The following is a 20,679-nucleotide window of genomic DNA, read 5'->3' as shown; positions in this document are numbered from 1 at the left end:
CATTCCGTGCAGGCACCCTTATCGCCTCCTTGGCCTCTGACCACCCCCACCAGCATGGATGGCTACCTTGCCCCTCCCCCCTGAACTATGCAGGAAGAAAGGAAGGGAAGAGAGGAGCAAGAGGAAAGGCAAACACCCCCCTCGGAGCCACTGTGCATGTCTATTCCTGAAGTCAGGTCGTCACGCAATGTTTGCATTCTGCTCGTTTACACACATTCCTGGCTTACCCTAGAGCTCCTGGAGGCCAGATGTCCTCTCCAGCTTCACACACACAAAGGCCAGCAGAGGCCAGGCTTAGACCGATCACTCAACGTGCCTGTTGAAACACTGAATGAATCGATGCCCTCTGCTCTAATCCTCATTTTCAAAACTATCCTTCCAATTCTATTCTGGGGATAAAAGGTCAGAGCCTGATACTGGCTCCGCCTCCATTCTCAAGCCAGATGGGGAGGCAGGAACAACTGGGATCCCTCCCCAACCCGAGTAGAGATTTCTGACCCAGCTGTCACACAGCTCTAAGGGAGCCAAGGTGACCGAGGGAGAGGCCAAGAGAGGCAGGAAGAGTTGGCAAAGGAGTGGTAGAGAAGACAAGGAGGCTGAACCACCACGGGGGACAGGAAGGGGGGGAGCTGTCTTGAGATTGGCGCCTGGTGAGCTCTGCCCTGCCCCCTCCATGCAGTTTCCCATGGGCCCCGCCTGCATCTTCTTAAGAAAAGGCATCGCTGAGAAACAGCGGGTGAGTCTGGGGGCAATGAGGGAGGATGGTGGGCAGGGCAAAGGGAGCTGGGATGCGGGGAAGAGAAGGGACAATAGGGGAGCATCGTGGGGACACGTGGGTCAGTAAGATGGGTGAGGGTGAAATCAGAAGTCAGCACCAAAAGGTGGAAGATGAAGGAGAAGAAAAAGCAAAAGAAAAAGGAAAGGGGAACTAGGATGAGGTCATTGTTGATGATCATTATCATTCTTTTCTTTGACACCCATAGTGATGACGGTGGTGATGATGCTGGAGGTGCTGATAACAATAGATGCCCCTTTTTTTTTTTAAAGAAGATGTTGGGGGTAGGAGTTTATTAATTAATTTTTATTTATTTTTACTGTGTTGGGTCTTCGTTTCTGTGCGAGGGCTTTCTCTAGTTGTGGCAAGCGGGGGGCCGCTCTTCATCGCGGTGCGCGGGCCTCTCACTATGGCGGCCTCTCTTGTCGTGGAGCACAGGCTCCAGACACGCAGGCTCAGTAGTTGTGGCTCACGGACCTAGTTGCTCCGGGGCATGTGGGATCCTCCCAGACCAGGGCTCGAACCCGTGTCCCCTGCCTTAGCAGGCATATTCTCAACCACTGTGCCACCAGGGAAGCCCAGATGCCACTTATTAAGTCATCGCTGTGTGCTCAGACTTGTGCAAAGGGCTTTGCATTCCTGATGTCACTTAATCCTCAGAATGACTCATGAGGTTCATAATACTTTCATCCCTATTTTACAGACTGGATACTAAGGCTCTGAGTCATGAAGTCCCTTGCTTTAAGCTTATACAATTAGTAAGTGGCAGAGTCAGGTCTGTTTGATTCCAACGGGCATGATTTTTATTTTTATTTTTTTATTCTTTTTTTTTGCGGTACGCGGGCCTCTCACTCTTGTGGCCTCTCCCGGTGCGGAGCACAGGCTCCAGACGCATAAGCTCAGCGGCCATGGCTCACGGGCCCAGCCGCTCCGTGGCATGTGGGATCCTCCCAGACTGGGGCAGGAACCCGTGTCCCCTGCATCGGCAGACGGACTCTCAACCACCGCGCCACCAGGGAAGCCCCAACGGGCATGATTTTACTTGTTAGTTTTTAAGATCATGAGAGAGAGAGAAAGATTGAGAGAGATCTGGGGAGAAGGGGATAGTAAGAAAGAGAAGCTGGGGGAAAATCTCCAAGGATAAAGGGAGAAAAGGGGGTGACAGAGGCCAGGGGTTGATGGAATTTTCCAGGTGATGTGCCATGTACTCAACTGACCCTTCAGTTATGTCCAGGTGGAGGCAACATTAAAGGTTTTAGGAATTGGTCATGCTGGCAGTGATCATCCTGCCTGGGTGCCACTGAACACAGCTCCCACAGCCAAAGGATTCTAACCCTTGAGAGAAAGCATGGAGGCAGGTGGAAAAACAGCCAGTGGGGTATAGTAGAAAGAATTCTGACCTGGCAGACCTGCATTCAAATCCCAGCTCTCAATGCACCTGAATTTCTGCATGACCTCAAAGGAATGATTTAACATCTCCCCGCTTTGGGAGGGGATCTGCCACTTATGAGCTGTGTGACCTCAGGCAGGTTCCTTAACCTCTCTGTCCCTCGACTTCCTCTTAAATAAATGGGAATGATATTTGGCTCTACCTCAAAGAAGTTTAAATGAAATGATTGTGGAATCCTGGCACAGTCAGCAAACTAATTATGTGAGCTGTGATTCTAAGTCTGGCTTTCTTCATCTGGAGAAGGGGATTGGATTCCATGGCCTCCAGGACCCATTTCAGCACAACAGGATGGATGTCTATTTGGGAAAGGCAGGAAGAGAGAGACCAAGATTCAAGGATGGGTGAGAGGAAATGAGAAGGGGTGAGGAAAAACAGGAGGAACAAATAGCCATGGAATGGGAATCAGGAGATGGGAGAAAGAAGGTGAGAGGGGTAGACGGGAGCAAGAAGGGAAGAGAAACAGGAAAGGATGAGGATGAGATGTGTTTCAAGAAGTGAATGTGGATCCCTGATCCTCTCTCCAAATCCCCTGCTCCCTGCATTCCTTTCTAGGAAAGGCCACTGGGACCAGATGAGATTGAAGGTAAAGCTCTCTCCCCTAAATGCCCCCACTTGGCCATCCACCCACTTACCTGCTCTCCGTTCCTTTGTGCATTTCAATATAAACCCCTTGACATGAAAATTTTACATCATACTCTCTTCCCACTCAACTGTGATTTTGTGGTAGTTTAAGTACTTTCCCAAGTGTTTAGAAACCATCCCCATGCCCAGGTGTCTCAGAGACCCACAGATGATGTCTGAGTTTTAGGATGAGTCCAAACTTCTTGTTTTTTTCTCTTGGTACTTTCGAAGTTTCCCATAACTAAACCCAAAAATGTGAAGGACTTCAGTGCTATCGTTTAGTGGTCTCAGGAACTATTCTTTTTGCTAACACATTTCATACATCACTCCTTTTAAAAAATTTTATAATGTATTCTTTTTTGAGGAGTCTTTAGTCAGTGCCTCATTGATAGTTTCAAGGGATGCTACTCTTCCCCAGTGACTGTTTCAACGTCCCCAAAGTTCTTCTCTCTTAACTTTCAGAGCTCCGGGAAGCATTTCTTGAGTTTGACAAGGACCGAGATGGGTTCATCTCTTGTAAGGATTTGGGGAATCTCATGAGGACAATGGGTTACATGCCCACGGAGATGGAACTGATTGAACTGGGCCAGCAAATCCACTTGAACTGTGAGGCCAGGGAGTGGGAGGAATGACTGGGCTTAGGGGAGGGCTAAGGGTGGAATTAGGAAGGATATATGGAGGTTGAGAGTAGAGTTGGAGATAGGGAGGAGGGAAGAGGGGCTAGAAGTCTGGAAGGAAACAGTTCAGACTCTACTTAGGGAGGCAACACTTGAAGTGGTTAAAAGCGTGACTTTTAGGGATAGATTTGGGTTCAAGTCCCAGTTCTGTTATTTACTAACTGTAGTCATATAAGAAGTGGAGTTAGCCCCCACTCTTGAGTCTCAGTTTCCCCATCCACTCAGCGAAGATGATATCACTCCTTACCTTGTGGGATTGTAGAAAGGAAGGGATAAAGATGTTAATACAGGTAAAGGTTTAGCCTCTAGTAAATGCTTATTAAGTGTAAGTTATTACTATCACCACTATGATTCGTCAGTGGAGGGCAACATTGGAGCTGTATTTGATGCTGGAAACAAACTTGGAGTTGGAGCCTGATGTTGGTGAATAATGTTACAAAAAAGATGGGTTTTTAGATGGAGACAAGCTGATTTTGTCATCGAAGCTGGGATAAAATTGCTACGGGGTTTGCTTCTGGGCATGTTACTGAGTAAACAATGCTGAATTCAAGGAGGTGATAGTATTCATATCTGGAAGGGATTTAGTGCTCATTTAATTCATACTCTCCCTTCTCCAGATCTGCAGATGAGGGAACCTAGATCTGAACCAATTAAGAGATTTTCTCAAGGTCACACCAACAGTTAGTTACTTCCACCATACGGCACCCCATCCACTCCTGTTCAGATGAGAGGGACAAGAGGGCATGAGTTGGCTAAGAAAGGGAGCTCTTAGAAGGCAGAGAGATTGGAGCAGATCTATTTCTTGAACAGAGTTGAAGGGCAAAGTGAGGTAATGGAGGGTTGGGGGCATATGGAATCTCACTAGACCTGCCTCTTCTGTCCTCAGTGGGCGGCCGTGTAGATTTTGACGATTTTGTGGAGCTGATGGCCCCCAAATTGCTTGCAGAAACAGCTGGGATGATTGGTGTCCAGGAGATGCGAGATGCTTTCAAGGAAGTAAGTTTCATAATGTTGGAGATGGTTGAGAGAGACCCAAGAGGTCTATGATTAGCCATTAACCATGGACAGAGCCCACCAAAACCAGTTATTTTTTCTAACTATGGTGGGATTTATAGGGAAGGGAAATAACATATTTCAAGCACCTGCGATGGACAAGGTCCTCTACCTATTTCATCTAATTTTGTCCTCACAAATAACATTAGGAGTATGTAGTCATGTATCCCAATACTACATATGAGGAAACTGAGGCTCGTGGAAATTGCGTACCTTATCCAAGATCCTGCAATCTACAAAACACATGCTAGAACCTCTGATCCTCATGCCTGTAATAGGAAGAGGGAATCCAAGAATTTGAGATCCCAGAAAGAAGCTGCAAGACATCATCTGGTTGAAACTACTTGTTGTAGGGATGCTTTAAAAAGATGAGATGCAGGGAGGGTAAGGGGCTTGCTGAAATTCACTTAGATTCCTTGATAAAATGCTCTTCTCTCTCAGAGAGCTTTCAGCTACGTGAGGCAAAAATAAAGAAGAGTATAGTGTTGGGAAGGGGACACCCTGGAGTCAGGCAAACATGGGTCCAAATCCCAGGAAGATCTCTACCTACTAGCTGTGTGGTTTTCTGTCTCAGCTTCATGTAAAGATCTAGAGCTGCATCGTCCAACAGAACTTCCTGTGATCATGAAAATGCTCTGTCCACAGTGGTAGCCGCTGGCCTGAAATGTGGCTTGTGTGACTGAGGAACTGAATTTTTAATTGTATTTAATTTTTAAAAATTTAAACAAGTTTTAAAGTATAGTTGATTTACAATGTTGTGTTAATTTCTGCTGTACGGCACAACGATTCAGTTATACATATATAGACATTCCTTTTCCTGTTCTTTTCCATTATGGTTTATCACAGAATATTGAATATTGTTCCCCGTGCCATACAGTAGGACCTTGTTTATCCATCCTTTATATAACAGTTTGCATCTGCTAATCCCAAACCCCCAATCCTTCCCTCCCCAACCCCCTCCCCCTTGGCAACCACAGGTCTGTTCCCTATGTCTTCGAGTCTGTTTTTGTTTCATAGATATGTTCATCTGTGTCGTATTTTAGATTCCACATATAAGTGACATCACATGATATTTGTCTTTTTCGTTTTTATGGCTGAGTAATATTCCGTTGTATACACATAATTGTATTTAATTTTGATTAGTTTCAATTAAATTAATTTCCATTTGTATTCAATTGAATATAATTTCAATTCATTTGAGTCTAAAAATGAATACTCAATGCAATTATTGGAAAGCTTTCATTTGGAACAACTTGGGAATGCAAATCTACCTTTTCAACTATATACTCATGAACCCTACATGCAGATCAAGTATTTCTGATAACATTTAGTGTCTGAATTGAGACGTGCTGTGAGTATAAAATACACGCTGGATTAAGATTTAGTAGCTTAGTTTAAGTATCTTTGGAGGGTAGGTGTGTTAACTAACCATGCTAAGGACATACTAAGTAAATCCTTAGCATGGTATTATACTAAGTCTTATGAAATCCAGTATGCATAAAAAGAATATAACAGCTTTTCAGTGACTGTGAAGCTGGAGAGATCCCGGCCAGGAGGACGTTGGGTAAATAAAATGGTTTGATCCCAGAAAAAAAAAGAGAATGTAACATAGTTCATTAATAATTTTTAAATTGATTACATGGTTAAATCAGTTTTTAAATTGCTTACATTTTAAATTTTTAAAATGATATATTAGCTAGATTAAGTAAAATCAATTATAAAAAATTAATTTCACTTGTTCCCTTAAAATTTGTGTATGTGGCGGTAGGAGGCTGTTAGAAAAATTTTAATTACCCATGAGGTTCACATTGTATTTCCTTTGGGCAGTGCACTGCTCTAGGGGAAATCACATCCCAGGATTAGAAAGCAGCAGGTACAAACACTGAAAGGCAGGAAGGCATGTCTGAGGAAGAGCAAGAAGCCTGGAGTACTTGGAGAGGCATGAGCCAGAGAGAGTGGCATGAAATAAACAAGAGTTGCTGAAAGCAGGACCCCATCCCATAGGAGTTTGCGTGTCACGGAGCGGTGTCAGGATTTTCTTCTGAGTGGGATAGGAAGCCACCGGAGGACTTTAAGCCAGGGAGGGGCAAGATCTGATTGGTGTTTTAAATGAACACGAATGTCAAGTCCCAACGTGTGGAGGACAGATTATGTAGGACCACAGTGGGAGCTGGAAGACCAAGTAGGAGGCTGTCGCCATAATCAGGCACAAGATGATTGTGGTTTGAACCAGGTTAGTTAGCATCGATGTAGCTGGAGAAGGGCAGTTGGCTCCCAGATATGTTTGGACATAGAACTTATGTTCTAAGACTTTCTAGTGGATTAGTTAAAGGTGTGCAGCATAGGGAGGGCTAAGCATGGAACAAGGAACCAGACTCCCTGAACCTGCCTTCAAGGAGCTGACTTTTAGAGGATAACACAGTAAGTGATCAATAAACAGTGCTATTATTATTATTGCGGTCATTGTTGCTAATATTATCGCCTGTGCTCCAATTCAGTTTGATGCCAACGGAGACGGGGAGATCACCCTGGGCGAGCTGCAGCAGGCCATGCAGAGGCTCCTGGGAGACAAGCTCACTCCCCAGGAGATCTCCGAGGTTGTCCAGGAAGCTGACATTAATGGAGATGGCACCGTCGACTTTGAAGGTGATGTTGTATAGGGGCAGCCACCTCCATCCTCCCCAGTGTGTTTTTTTTGCAAGTCGGCCATTCCTTCTCACTCTTCCCCCAGTTTGAGGTTGGAGGAGGGGGGTTAGATTTTGGAGGTGTTTGTTTCATCCCTTTCTGCCCATGTCATTTCCAAGAGCTCAGTGCCTCTCACCTCTCCTTGTTTCTGTCTTGGCCACTCCTTGGAACACCCTGTCCAGAAGCCCATTCCTACTCCACCTCTCCCATCCCTTCTTTGTTCCCTGGATGCCTTTATCATAGGAAAAAAATGTCCCATCAGAAGGAGAGTGGATTAGTTAGCCACTGGGATGCTGGGGTCAGATTCATGGGTTTCAAATTCAGGATCACCTCTTACTATGTGGCCTTATCCTAGTCACTTCCTCTCTTTTAGTGTCAGTTTTCACATCTGCAAAATGGGAGTAAAGATGATACCTTTCTCCCCAGTTTTAGAGAAAAACTAAAAGAAATCATGCACTAAGGACACCTTGCTGTCATTGCTCATGTCCTGTCTGTAAAACCCTTTCCTCTTTCCTCTGGCTAAGTCTTAGTTATGCCCCTAGTTGGGGCCCCATCCTTCTTACCAGGCTCGGCATCCCTCGGTGCCCCCGTAACACCCACGCATGCCTCTGCAGTGATACTGGCACATGACATCACAATAGCTTCCAGTCGTTGATTGCCTGTTTCCTTCTGAGGCCACAGATTAAATCTTTCATCATTTATACCCCAATTCCTAGCAGAGAGCTCAGCACATGTGTTTTGAGTGATTGGATAAATGAGAAATATTGGAGTCTTGAGCGGATGGGAGGGGGGATCATTTCTGTGGGAGACATCAATAGGGCACGTCAAGTTCTCATCGTGACATTCTCTGGTTCAAATTCTTAGTCTGATATTCAAGTGCATCCAGGATGCTGCCCCAGTTACCCACCCACCCAGCCTCTATCATCTACAACCACTCTGAATTTTTATGCTCTGGTGCACACTTGGTACTGCTCTGTGTTCTCCAACTTCTGTTCCTTTCTCCCTGATATTCCTTCCAAGTGCACACTTGGTACTGCTCTGTGTTCTCCTACCACACCTTTCCCATGTTATCAATGCATTTTCAAATCCTATCCATCTCTCAGGAGTTCATGCCAGTGCAACCTCTGCTAAGAAGCTTCCCTTCATCCTTATCTGGTGTAGTAGTCCCAGCTGTGAAGACTTACAGGGATTTTTCTCTTCCTCTCCAAAGGAAGTTATGACTGCAGACCTTGAGTTACATTTGCCTCCTGGGTTGTGAATTTCTGTGGGGCAGAGGGAGCTTTAACCCATCTCTGCTGTGAAATTCCCAGCATAGAAACTTAGTAGATGTTTGTTGCATGGCTGCGACATAGCAAATGTTTGCTGGATGCCTGCTGGATCTAGCCAGGCTCAGGTGCAGAGTAGGCATCAATGAAAATCTGGGAGGGGTACGGTGGTTTGAGGCAATAGTTCCTCAAGCCAACCACAGGCAAGGGAAGGACAGAGGGGCCTCAGGACCTGGGTGGGACCAATAAGTCCACCTGACATTGAGTCCCAGCAAAGTCAAGTACCGCCTGGGTTCATTCCAGGGTTCTCCATTCACCATCCACGTGATCTCAGCCATGTTGGTCAACCTCACCCGCCTCAGTTTGCTTAACTGTAAAACGGTACTTACTCCTCCAAGATCGGTTGAAAAGTTGAAATCAGAGACTCATAATGACTATTTATTGAACACCGACTGTGTCTTCTAAGCATTATATTGTTTAACCATCTTAAAAATCATAGAAGGTAAATAGCAATCCTATGATTCCCATTTTGTAGATGAAGAAATCAAGGCATAGAGGGGTCAAGTTATTAATTTCCCAAAGATCACCAGTGGTTCCTGACACATAGTAAAGGCTGGAAAAAATAATGGCAGCCACTCTTACAAATAGGTACCTCACTGAGGGGGGAGGGATAAATTAGGAGCTTGGGATTAACAAACACACACATTACTATATATAAAAGAGGTAAACAACAAGGACCTACTGCATAGCACAGGGAACTCAATGTTCTGTAATAATCTAAAGGGAAAAGAATCTGAAAAAGAATGAATATATCTGTATGTATAACTGAATCACTTTGTTGTACACCTGAAACTAACACAACATTTCAACTATACGTAAACAACAAGGACCTACTGCATAGCACAGGGAACTCAATGTTCTGTAATAATCTAAAGGGAAAAGAATCTGAAAAAGAATGAATATATCTGTATGTATAACTGAATCACTTTGTTGTACACCTGAAACTAACACAACATTGTAAATCAACTATACTCCAATAAAAAAATTATTTTAAAAAGCAAATGAATTTAAAAAAAAAACCCAACAAAGAGGTGCCTCACCGGAAATTTTGGTTTTGCAGAGTTTGTGAAGATGATGTCTCGTTGAGGAGGTTCTGGAATCCCACGTCACTCTCCACCTGGTCACCATGGATCAAACCCTAGTGGAGGACCACATCCCCATGGGCCCTCAAAGGAGAGAGGGTGGGAGACTGGCATTGCAGCGCTATGGATTGAGGTTAGACTAGAAACGATAGCTTTGGCTATCGTAGGGGTTAGATGGGGTAGGGGTTACATCTCTGGAACTAGTTTAAGAAGGAAGAGTCTGCGTGTGGAAATGTGAACAGAACAGTCTAGTTGCCGCTCCCCAAATTCCAAAGACTAACGACATCTTTGAACTTTACGTAATCCTAAATCCCTATAACCTGCCAGAGTCTCTTCCCGCAGTTCCTCTGGGTTAAAGGACTCTCTTCCCCTGTTAGACTCAAAGAGTTCAGCACAGAGTCTAGCATTCCCCCTTCTTGCTTCAAATGCTTCAAATCTCCTCAGTTTCTTTCTCTCAGCAGAAGGAGGCATGTCAATCATGAGGTTAGAAACAGCGTTCTTGATAAGACTGGGCATGGAACTGGTTAATTAAAGAGGCATCCAAGTGAGATTACCGCCCCACAACCACCCCTCCTTGATTTCTTGGAAACACAGTCTGTTTTTATCTCTCTAGCCTCCTACTTCCTTCTCCTTGTGTCAGATACTCAGGCCACTGAATTAAATCACAGATCTGGATTATCAAGGTTTAGAGCAAGCTGATCCCCCCGGGAATTAATCCCCCTCGAAATGACATCTGCATCCCCCTCGAAATGACATCGTGCGGAGAGAGAGGATGGGTTCTTCCAAATCCTGGGGCTCAGCCGGTCCCGCAAAGCCATTCCTGGGAGCCCCCTGCCTCTGCGTGGCTCTGCCCTGGGCTGCTCAGGGAGGTTCCCTCTGTTCGATTCCATCCCTCACCCCCTGACCCTGATCTGTGCTGGGAAACTGGAAAGATATATTCCTCCTTACCTCTGCCTGCTAGCAGGACACTTCAGTAACTCAAAGGTCCTCCGAATAAAGAGTTCATTTGACACCTTCCTCCGAGTTTTTCTCACTTTTGAAGGCCATTAAGTAGACATAGAGAATGGGTCACCTGGTTCAATAGCCTCCTTTTCTAAAATTTTAATTTAAATTTAAAAAAGTGGAACCAGGGCTTCCCTGGTGGCGCAGTGGTTAAGAATCCACCTGCCAACGCAGGGGACACTGGTTCGAGCCCTGGTCCGGGAAGATCCCACATGCTGCGCAGCAACTGAGCCCTTGCGCCACAACTACTGAACCTGCGCTCTAGATCCCGCGAGCCACAGCTACCGAGCCCGCGTGCCACAACTACTGAAGCCCGCACACCTAGAGCCCGTGCTCTGCAACAGGAGAAGCCACCGCAATGAGAAGCCCGCGCACTGCAACAAAGACCCAATGCAGCCAAAAATAAATAAATAAATAAATTTATTAAAAAAAAAAAAAAGCAGGGGTTGCATTCTTTGTTCAAAACAGTGATATGGAATTAACTATCTCTCGGCCCTGATTGTGTCTGTATATGTACTTTGGGCAGAATTTTGCCCCCATTTATATGTCTTAAGCATGTTTGGGGATTTTCTTTTTAATTCTTTTTTTTTTTTTGGCCGCACCAGGCGGATTGTGGGATCTTACTTCTCCGACCAGGGATTGAACCCATGTCCCCTGCAGTGGAAACGCAGAGTCCTAACCACTGGACTGCCAAGGAATTCCCTGGGGACCTCTTTTCCAGCATTTAAAAAAAATGTCGGGGCTTCCCTGGTGGTGCAGTGTTTGAGAGTCCGCCTGCCGATGCAGGGGACACGGGTTCGTGCCCCCGTCCGGGAAGATCCCACATGCCGCGAAGCAGCTAAGCCCTTGCACCACAACTACTGAGCCTGCGCTCTAGAGCCTATGAGCCACAACTACTGAGTCCACGTGCCACAACTACCGAAGCCCACGCGCCTAGAGCCGACGCTCCGCAATAAGAGAAGCCACCACAATGAGAAGCCCGCGCACCACCACTACAGAGTAGCCCTCGCTCACCACAACTAGAGAAAGCCCTCACACAGCAACGAAGACCCAACACAGCCAAAAATAAATAAATTGAAAAAATAAAATAAATGTTGAAGTGAGCACATTTGAAGAAAAATGTTGAGTACAGAATATTTCTGGTGGCATGCAGATGTGGCAAGGATGGAGGGTGTGACACTTAGAAGTTTAGGAAACACACCTCTTGATCTTTCTACTCTTCTGTATGAGGACAGGGGCTTGATCTTTTACACCACGTATCCTCAGAACCTAGAATAGTGACTTACTCATAGCAGATGTTCAAGAAATAACTGACAGAATAAAATAAGTTTGGGAAACACCATGTGAAATAGAGTTAAACAAGTTTTTTTAATGAGGGATTCATCAGAAGGGTCCATATGCAATTGAGGATTGTATTAACAGGAGTGGTATAGAGTATATTGAGATATTTTTTTTTTCCCCCACTACTCAATAGTGCTAGAGACTAATGGTCCCTGAAACACATCTTAAGAAATGCGGTTCTAGCCCAAATTCTTCATTTTGTGGAGAAGGAAATGAAGACCCATATAAGATAAGGAATGATTTAAAGTTAATACCTTTTTTTGGAGCAGAGCCAGAAGGAGGACTTGGACTTTTCATCTGCTAGTTCAGGATTACAGCTTCCCTCCTTGCCTTCCCCTTGCCGCGTTTCCCCCTTCCTCCCTCCCTCCCTCAAAGATATAATGATGGAGTACTATGTGTAAGATACTCTGATAGGTTATTTGTGTGTGCACACATACATGTGCATGCACATGTGTGCATGTACATGCCTGTCTTCCTGCATGTGTGTGCATGTGTGTTAGCTCATGTTACAAAGATGGTGAGGCAAAGCTTCCATGTACTACCCAAACCCAGCATCCTTTTCTTTCTGAGCTAATAGCTAGAATCCATCTTTCAGCCTCTCTTTTAGTCAGGTGGGGCCATGGACTAAATTATGATTCATAGAATGTGGGTGAAAATGATGTTATCATTTCCTGACTCATAAAAAACACAAGTCCCAAGCAACCCTCCATACTCCTTTGTTCCTCTGTCTGCCAACTGGGTATAGAATAGTGGTTCCCAATGGAGAAAGGGCAATTATGACCACCCCCCAGAGGATACTAGACAATTAGACAATGTTTGGAGGCATTTTTGGTTGTTACAAGAGGTAGAGGGAGGAACTGATAGCTGTGCTACTGATATCTACTGGGTAGAGGGCAGGGATATTGCTAAACATCTTACCATGCACAAAACAGGAGTTCAGAGCAAAGAGTCATCCCAAATGTCAACAGTGCCAACGTTGAGAAACTCTGATAAAGAGGACCCTGCCGAGAATGCTGAGGCTCTAGGGGATGGTGGAGCCACAAAACGGAAGGATCCTGTGTCTCTGAATCACAACGAAAGAGGCGGCCCTCCAAACACCTACACTGAAGTTTAGACAAGTTCAACGTGAACCTCTATTGAGTTAATCCACTGACATTTGGGAATTGTTTATTACAGCAGTTAGTCCATTACTAATACAGATGGGCAAGACACGGTCTCTCTCTTCAAGATCTATAACCTAATAGCCCCATTGTTGTTCTGGATCAGTGTCTTACCCTGACTAGAGGCCAGGATAGGGATGAGAGATGGGTTGGGAGAGAGTAGAAAAGGCAGACCTCCATTTTTGAGACTCACCAATGGGTTGATGCAATTAGGGATCCTTAAGTAACATTGAATCTTCCACCTCTGGATCTCTTCTGGGTCTCAGAACTCTTTGGTCTCAGTTTGGTTAAGTTTAAGCCAGTTAATATCCAGAAAGTGCTTAGAAGGGTTGCTGGAGCATGACTGCTACTCAACCAAAGTTAGCTATCATCGTCATCAGTGATTTTCCTCAACCAGGAACACTGCTGAGTATACGGGATGCTGGTGGTGGCAGGGAGGGCAGGCAGGTACCCCCTGCACATAGAATTAAGTTTATCCTTGTGAGCTGTTAGTAAAAATCAACACATAATAGATACTATTAGCCATCTGTAAAGTAATCCAGCAGATGGTCTAATCTTCTTAACTGGGTTAAAATCCTCCATGATCGGAGCCCTGCTGACCTCTCCGTTCTCACTCCCAGATTAACATTTTCTTGACCTTACAAAGAGTTCTTTGTCTTTAGAGTTTTTCTCATTCCCTTCATCCTCTCCACAATGACTTTCCTCCCTGCTACTCATTCATTATAATACTCTGATCCAATCTTTATAAATGTACTTACCAATTTTTAAAATAATATTATCTGTTTATGTATCTATCACTTCCATTCACTGTGAGCTCTCTGAGTGGAGGGCATGAGTTTTATTTGTTGCTATGTTTCTGGCCCATAGCACAGGGCCTGGCACTGAGGAATCACTCAGTAAATGTGTATTGAATAAATTAGTCTGTAAATATGTGCACGGGGGACTTGGGGATACCAAGTTTCAGCACAGGAACGGGGGTAGGGTCTCAGGAAGGCAGGACCAAAATGAGACAATAACTAGAAAAGCTGACACTCAAGTACATTGTCTGAATAAACTGTGCGTTCTTAACCTTCTAGGGACTTGTCAGTTCTTTTGAGAACCCGACCCTTGTTTCTAGGAAAATGCTCCTATGCTCTTGTGGTAGAGACTGCTGTGTGTTTACGAAAACCAGCTTTGTTTTCCTCCCAAACCCACTGCTAAACTACATTTCCCAGACTCCCTTGCAGTTAAGGATGATGTGAGTCCTGGCCAAAAAAGTCTCCTCCAAGACCCTCCAGGCTTTCTTGATCCTTGTCTATCAGCTAAAAGCAAAAAATCCACAGAGTACTCTGATGCCCTAGGGGATGGTGGAGCCCTGGGATGGAAGGAGCTTGGATCCCTGCTGACCGGTTGTACACTCACTGGACTTTGTAGGAACAAGAAATAAATCATTATTGTGTTAAGCAGCTGATAATTTGGAGTGTGTCTGTTACAATACGTATCCTCACTATGCTGATAATTACACATCTTTTTTATACAGATCCAGGGTTTCATGGACTCTAGTGCTTGCCAAGTGGCTCCAAACTAGGAATCTCTGAAATATCGAATGTGATCATTGAAGAGACTTCATGGGATCAAAGTGCATGAATATGGGAATGTTTCTTGAACCTTATCCAAGGGAGAAAATTGTGTCAGGCAGAAAAAGACTCTAATATGGAGGATGTTTCACCATAGCTTGAGAGAACTATATATAATCGAGGTCTCTCTTTGTTCTGCCTCCATGCTTACCATACAATCTTTGAGTGGTTAATTTAGATTCCTAGGTACATTGTGTGTAGCCTCACACCCACCAGAATGGATCTTATTTTTTTAAAAAAGCAGAAAATAACAAGTTGGCAAGGATGTGGAAAATCTGGAACCCTAATGCACTGCTGGTGGGAATGTAAAATGGTACAGCTGCTATGGAAAATAGTATGGTAGTTCCTCAAAAAATTAAAAATAGAATTACCATATGACCCAGCAATTCCACTTCTGAGTGTATACTCAAAAGAGTTGAAAGCAGGTTCTCGAAGAGATACTTGTAACACCCGTGTTCACAGCAGCATTGTTCACAATAGTCAAATGATGGAAACAATCCAAGTATCCTTCAATGAGTGAATGGATAAACAAAATGTGGTGTGTATATCCATATACAAAGCAATTTCAACCATCTTTAAAAGGAAAGGAAATTCTGACACATTCTACAACATGGATAAATCCTGTTGACATTATGCTGAGTGAAACGAGCCAATCACAAAAAGACAAATACTGTCTGATTCCACTTGTATGAGGTACCTAGAGCAGTCAAATTTATAGAGTCAGAAAATATAATGGTGGTTGCCAAGGACAAGAGGGAGGGTGGAGTGGGAGCTGTATAATGGGTACAGAGCTTTAATTTTGTAAAATGAAGAGTGCTGGAGATACTGGTTGCACAACGATATGAATGTACTTAACACTACTGCACTGTACACTTAAAAAATGGTTGAGATGGTATATTTTATATTCTACCACAATTAAAAAAAAATGAGTATAAAAGGAGTGTCCAAGCAGGGGGGTCTGAAGTTTCAGTCCATTGGAATTATAGAGTCCCCCCCAACTTTTTTTTTTTTTGTGGTACGCGGGCCTCTTACTGCCGTGGCCTCTCACGTTGCAGAGCACGCGCAGGCTCAGCGGCCATGGCTCATGGGCCCAACCGCTCCGCGGCACGTGGGATCTTCCCGGACCGGGGCACGAACCCGTGTCCGCTGCATTGGCAGGCAGACTCTCAACCCCTGCGCCACCAGGGAAGCCCTAGAGTCCCCCCTTTTAAATTAAAATATTTGCATTCCCCCTACCCCGTGATGAGTCTATGAAAGATGCTTATGTCTGTTATTTTATTTAATCTTAAAAATAGCCCCATTAGGTAAATGCCATTATTCCTCTCTCAAGGTTGAGAACTGACTTCAGAGAGGTTACATTGCATGACCAAGGTCACACAGAGAAAAAGTGGCAGATCCATGGTCCAAACCCCATGTCTGTCTGAGATTTCTACTAAGGTATCTCCTCCCTACGCGGATCCAGTAATCTTTACTTTGGTCCATTCATTCTTTCCAGTTTCCAAACCCTCCCCACCATGTCCCAGTATACTCACCTCCACTTGTTTCACAGGAGCAGAGGAGGAGGGTCATGCCTCCCAACAGGTAACTGGACCATCCATTCCCTGTGGTTAGAGGTATTCATATGGAATCTCTAGAGTGCAAGTCAAGCTCTGCCTCTTGGTACACTCATGACTTTGGTCAAGTTGTCTTTTCATCCTCACCCCATCCCTCCCAGTACTGTTGGCTAGACACCAACTTTGGTTTTGAAAAACAGTTTATCACAGTTGGTTGAGCACCTTGGAGGATAATGACTATTCAGTTGAACAAGAAAGGAATAATGGGTTCTCTCTGACGTTTACTTCAGCCCGTCCAGGGGGTTGGACGTTCTGGGTCCCGCTCACAGTATCCTGCCCATGACTTTAGGGTGTGGGGTGGGATGAATCTCTAGGATGTGCCTCACCAACTCAGCACACATTCATCACTGCCTCTGTAACCTCCTAACTATTCAGGAATATAACCTCCCATTATCTTGGGGAGAAGTTATAATTAGCACTGAGTATTTTTAAAAATTCACCAAAAAAAATAAAAAAGAGACAAAGTCAAAGATGCACAGACTATCTTCCCTAATCAACGACAAGAACTCAAATATCTGCCACAAATATTAGCCCATTAAATAGTAGGTATAGAAAATAATAATTATAATAGATCTAGAAAACTGGCTTCACATTCCACTGATTTTGTTGGTAGGTATCCTGGACAGTAAGAGTGATAGACTATGGTGTGATGGAAGATGATTAATTGGAAGTACCAAAAAAAAAAAAAAAAAAAAAAAAGAGTATTCACTGGGCTCTCAAATTGGATGCAGGTAGCCCAAACGTTTTAGAGATCTGGCGTGCAAGCTCAGAGAGCAAAAGTGGTTTTCCAGAGCTACTGTAAAACTAGCAAGTGTCAGAGATGAAGTAAGTTCATGGGTACAGAGTAAGAGTTGAACTTGTGACTCTGAGGAGACCAGGCTTCCTATGAAGCGACCTGTAAGACCTCGCTAACGATGGGTTAGGGAAGAGCAAAATGGCTTGATGTCAGACTGCCCAGATTGAATCTGTGCCCTTCCACATCGGCACAAGCCACGTAACTCTGACAAATGATGTTGCCTCTTGGAGCCTCAGGTTCCCCAGATGTCAAACCGGGGATGTGATTCCCACGCCATGAAGTCGCGTGAGATGTCTCTCAGCTCTGTGCGTGACGTCAGCCACGTGGCTTACTCGTGATTGACAGGTGACCTCATTACCTGCAGAGCAGCCAGAGGCTCTGTTAAGATCTATCAGTCCAGCAAAACAGAGAAATAGAAAAAGAAAGAGCCTACATGTCAGACAGGAGAGACTCAGCTTCTCCACGCCTTTATCAGTTCTTCCACTTCTCCTGTATTCTGTTTTCTCGTCTCTATTTAGAAAAGACAAATGTGTTTCTAAGCAGTACCCAGTTTTCCTATGTTTTGCAAATGGGGCATAAGTGAGGTAATGTCTGAAAAGATCTCAGCACAGACAGGTGCTGAAGGATGAGCATTAATCCCCTCCCTTCCTGACGTTGTCATGATGCTTGATCTCCGGGATGGTTTGTTCCTCATCTCGGATTGCCCTGCACCAGGATACCTGCCTCCTTAAGGGAAGTCACTCTTCCAGTCCCTTCTCTCTCCTATAAAGCGCTCTTCCCAGATCCCTCCAGAGACGGCAGATGGGAAAGGAATTCTAAAGTGGAACAACCCCACACATAGGAACTGGGACTAAGATCTGTCCTTTCCACATACTGGCTGACCACAAGCCACAATGCTTAGCCTTTCTGAGCCTTTCTGAGCCTTACTTATCCAGGAGGCTAAAGCTGGCTTTGCCTTTTTGTTTGTTTGTTTGTTTTGTTTTGTTTTTGTTTTGCGGTACGCAGGCCTCTCACTGTTGTGGCCTCTCCCGCTGCGGAGCACAGGCTCCGGACGCGCAGGCTCAGCGGCCATGGCTCACGGGCCCAGCCGCTCCGCGGCACGTGGGATCTTCCCGGACCGGGGCACGAACCCGTGTTCCCCGCATCGGCAGGCGGACTCCCAACCACTGCGCCACCAGGGAAGCCCCGAGTCGCAAGTTTTTGTGGGTAGAAGTTTTGAAATATTGTGAGAATTAACCAAATGTGACACGGAGACATGAAGTGAGCAAACTGTGTTGGAAAAATGGCACTGATAGACCTGCTCGAAGCAGGGTTGCCACAAACCTTCAATTTGTTTAAAAAGAAAAAAAAAAGTAATGTATGTGAACTGCAATAAAACGAGGTCTACCTATACTGCATCATGAGCGCCAGGACTGGGGTGGTGAGCAGCTGGGGGAACAGTGGCCAGGGGTCAGGACAGAACAGGTCCCAGTAAAGGCACCAGGGACTCCCTTGCGAGGCTCACCCTGGAGCCAGTAGGGACACCTCCCCTCTGTACCCCCCTTGCTGGCCCAGAGGCAGTGCCACACACCTTACCCCCCCAACACATGCACAGCCCACATGTGACCTAATCCCTGGACACACACCCCACGGCGGCAGGAGCGAGCTTTTACAGACAGCTAGTGAGTATGCACAGAAAGCCAGACCCAAGATAGGGAAACAAGTTGTGTCCATCAACATTTGAATGGATAAAGAAGAGGTGGTGTGGGGCGGCGGGGGCAGGGGGCGGTCACACAGTGGAATATTATTCAGCCATGAAAAGGAAGGAAATTCTACCATTTGTGATAACATGGATGGACCTTGAGGGCATTATGCTAAGTGAAAGAAGTCAGACACGGAAAGGCAAATACCATATGACATCACTTATACATGAAATCTAAAAAAGCCAAGCTCCATCTTCCAGGAATAGGAGGGCAGGGATTGAGGCCTCATGAGTCTGGGTTAAGGTAGAGAGAGAAGACAGCGGTTAAAACCAGAAAGTCCAGAGTGGGGTGTCGTTACCTCCAGAACTTATGACTGTTAACTCAGCCTGGGCTTCATAAGTCATAGAAGTGGATCCCTTAATAAAATAAGAGTTTACAAAAAAATTTTTTAATAAAATAAAATTAAAAAGCCAAACTCAAAGAAACAGGGTAGAATGGTAGCCTCCATGGGGCTGGTAGGTGAGAGAAATGGTAGATTTTGGTCAAAGGGTACAAACTTCCAGTTATAAGATGAAAAGTCGAGGGGTGTAAATGTACAGCATGGTGACTCTACTTAACAATATTGTGTGACAAACTTGAAAATTGCTAGGAGCGTAGATCTTAAATGTTTTCACCACACACACACACAAAAAGGTAATTATGTGAGGTGATGGAGGTGTCAACTAACCCTATTGTGGTAATCATTTCACAATATATATGTGTATCAAATCATCATATGGTACCCTTTAAACTTATGCAGCGTTATTCAATTATATCTCAACAAACCTAGGGAAGAAACTGTTTTAAAAAGAATTATGGATAAAGCAAGTTGGCTTACTAAACCTCAAAATAAGTTCATAGCTTTTTGGAGAAACATACGTTTTTTTATATGCTTGCTCTTCTGCTATGCAAAGAAGGGGGTTGGTTTTGACCAGAAAACAAAAACAGAAACAAATGAACAAAAAAAAACACCAGAAGAAGTCCAATGAGCAAGGACTTACAAAAGTGGCGTTTAGTGCATCATTAAAAAAAAGAGAGAAAGACTCCTAACAATTACAGCTCCCTTAGAAACACTAGAATTCAAGCAGCACAAACACCTTTTTAAAAATGGAGAAGAAACAATGGAACATAACCTCCAACAAATAATAAGCAAAGACAAAAGAAAGAAGACAGGAGCACTAAGGAAAGAGAAAACAGTTGAAAGGCTGTAAGATCTGTGTTAGTGATAACAGTCAATTAAAATAAGTTAAATACCCAAGTTAAGAAAAAAGAAAACAAAAACTATTTCAAAGGAACCAAATTGCATTATATGGTGCTTGCAGGAAGCACATTGAAAAGGCGCAGGGATGGGATGAGGGCGCGGGATGTGGTTGTGCAGGCAGCAGAGGATTGTAGGAAAGTCCTTGTGAGAAAGCAGGGGTCCTTGATCACTAGACAATTCACATAGCCGTTACCCAGCACTGCAGTTGGGATCTCTGTAAATCTAGTAAAATAGTAACAAAACGGCCTTTTGGTTCTCGGAAATCAATAGCACTCTGTGTATGGATGAGAGCTGTATAAATGTCATTAAGGTTAATGAGGTGGGCAGCGGAGCTTGATACTTTGTTCTATCTCTCAGACGCCAGAACATTCTGTTCAAAGCAGAGATGGAGCTCTATCTGAAAGTACCATTAAACGGCCATCACTGGTGCCCTGGGGTCAAAGGATTGACCTCAGGCCTTTTCTCCATTCCACCCACTCCCTGCTCAAACGTTTGCACTCA

General features: G+C 44.6%; 1 protein-coding gene across 2 annotated transcripts; it reads left to right on the top strand.

Annotated features, from left to right (window-relative positions):
- The first annotated feature begins 551 nt into the window (after nt 1-551).
- On the top strand, nt 552-9,672 carry CABP5 (calcium binding protein 5). Of its 2 annotated transcripts, XM_007463294.1 has the most exons (7): nt 686-736; nt 2,146-2,148; nt 2,778-2,808; nt 3,309-3,452; nt 4,410-4,519; nt 7,075-7,222; nt 9,647-9,672. In XM_007463294.1, exons 1-7 carry the CDS (start codon nt 686-688, stop codon nt 9,670-9,672), a joined length of 513 nt encoding a protein of 170 aa, XP_007463356.1. The 2 variants fall into 2 exon arrangements, with proteins under 2 accessions (XP_007463355.1, XP_007463356.1); XM_007463293.1 differs by lacking the exon at nt 2,146-2,148 and having other exon boundaries at nt 552-736.
- The last annotated feature ends 11,007 nt before the right edge of the window (nt 9,673-20,679 follow it).

The sequence above is a fragment of the Lipotes vexillifer genome, unplaced genomic scaffold (assembly GCF_000442215.2).
Source record: "Lipotes vexillifer unplaced genomic scaffold, Lipotes_vexillifer_v1.1 scaffold802, whole genome shotgun sequence".
NCBI lineage: Eukaryota > Metazoa > Chordata > Mammalia > Artiodactyla > Lipotidae > Lipotes > Lipotes vexillifer.
Note: the sequence above shows the minus strand (reverse complement) of the source record. Positions and strands in the feature narration are given on the sequence as shown.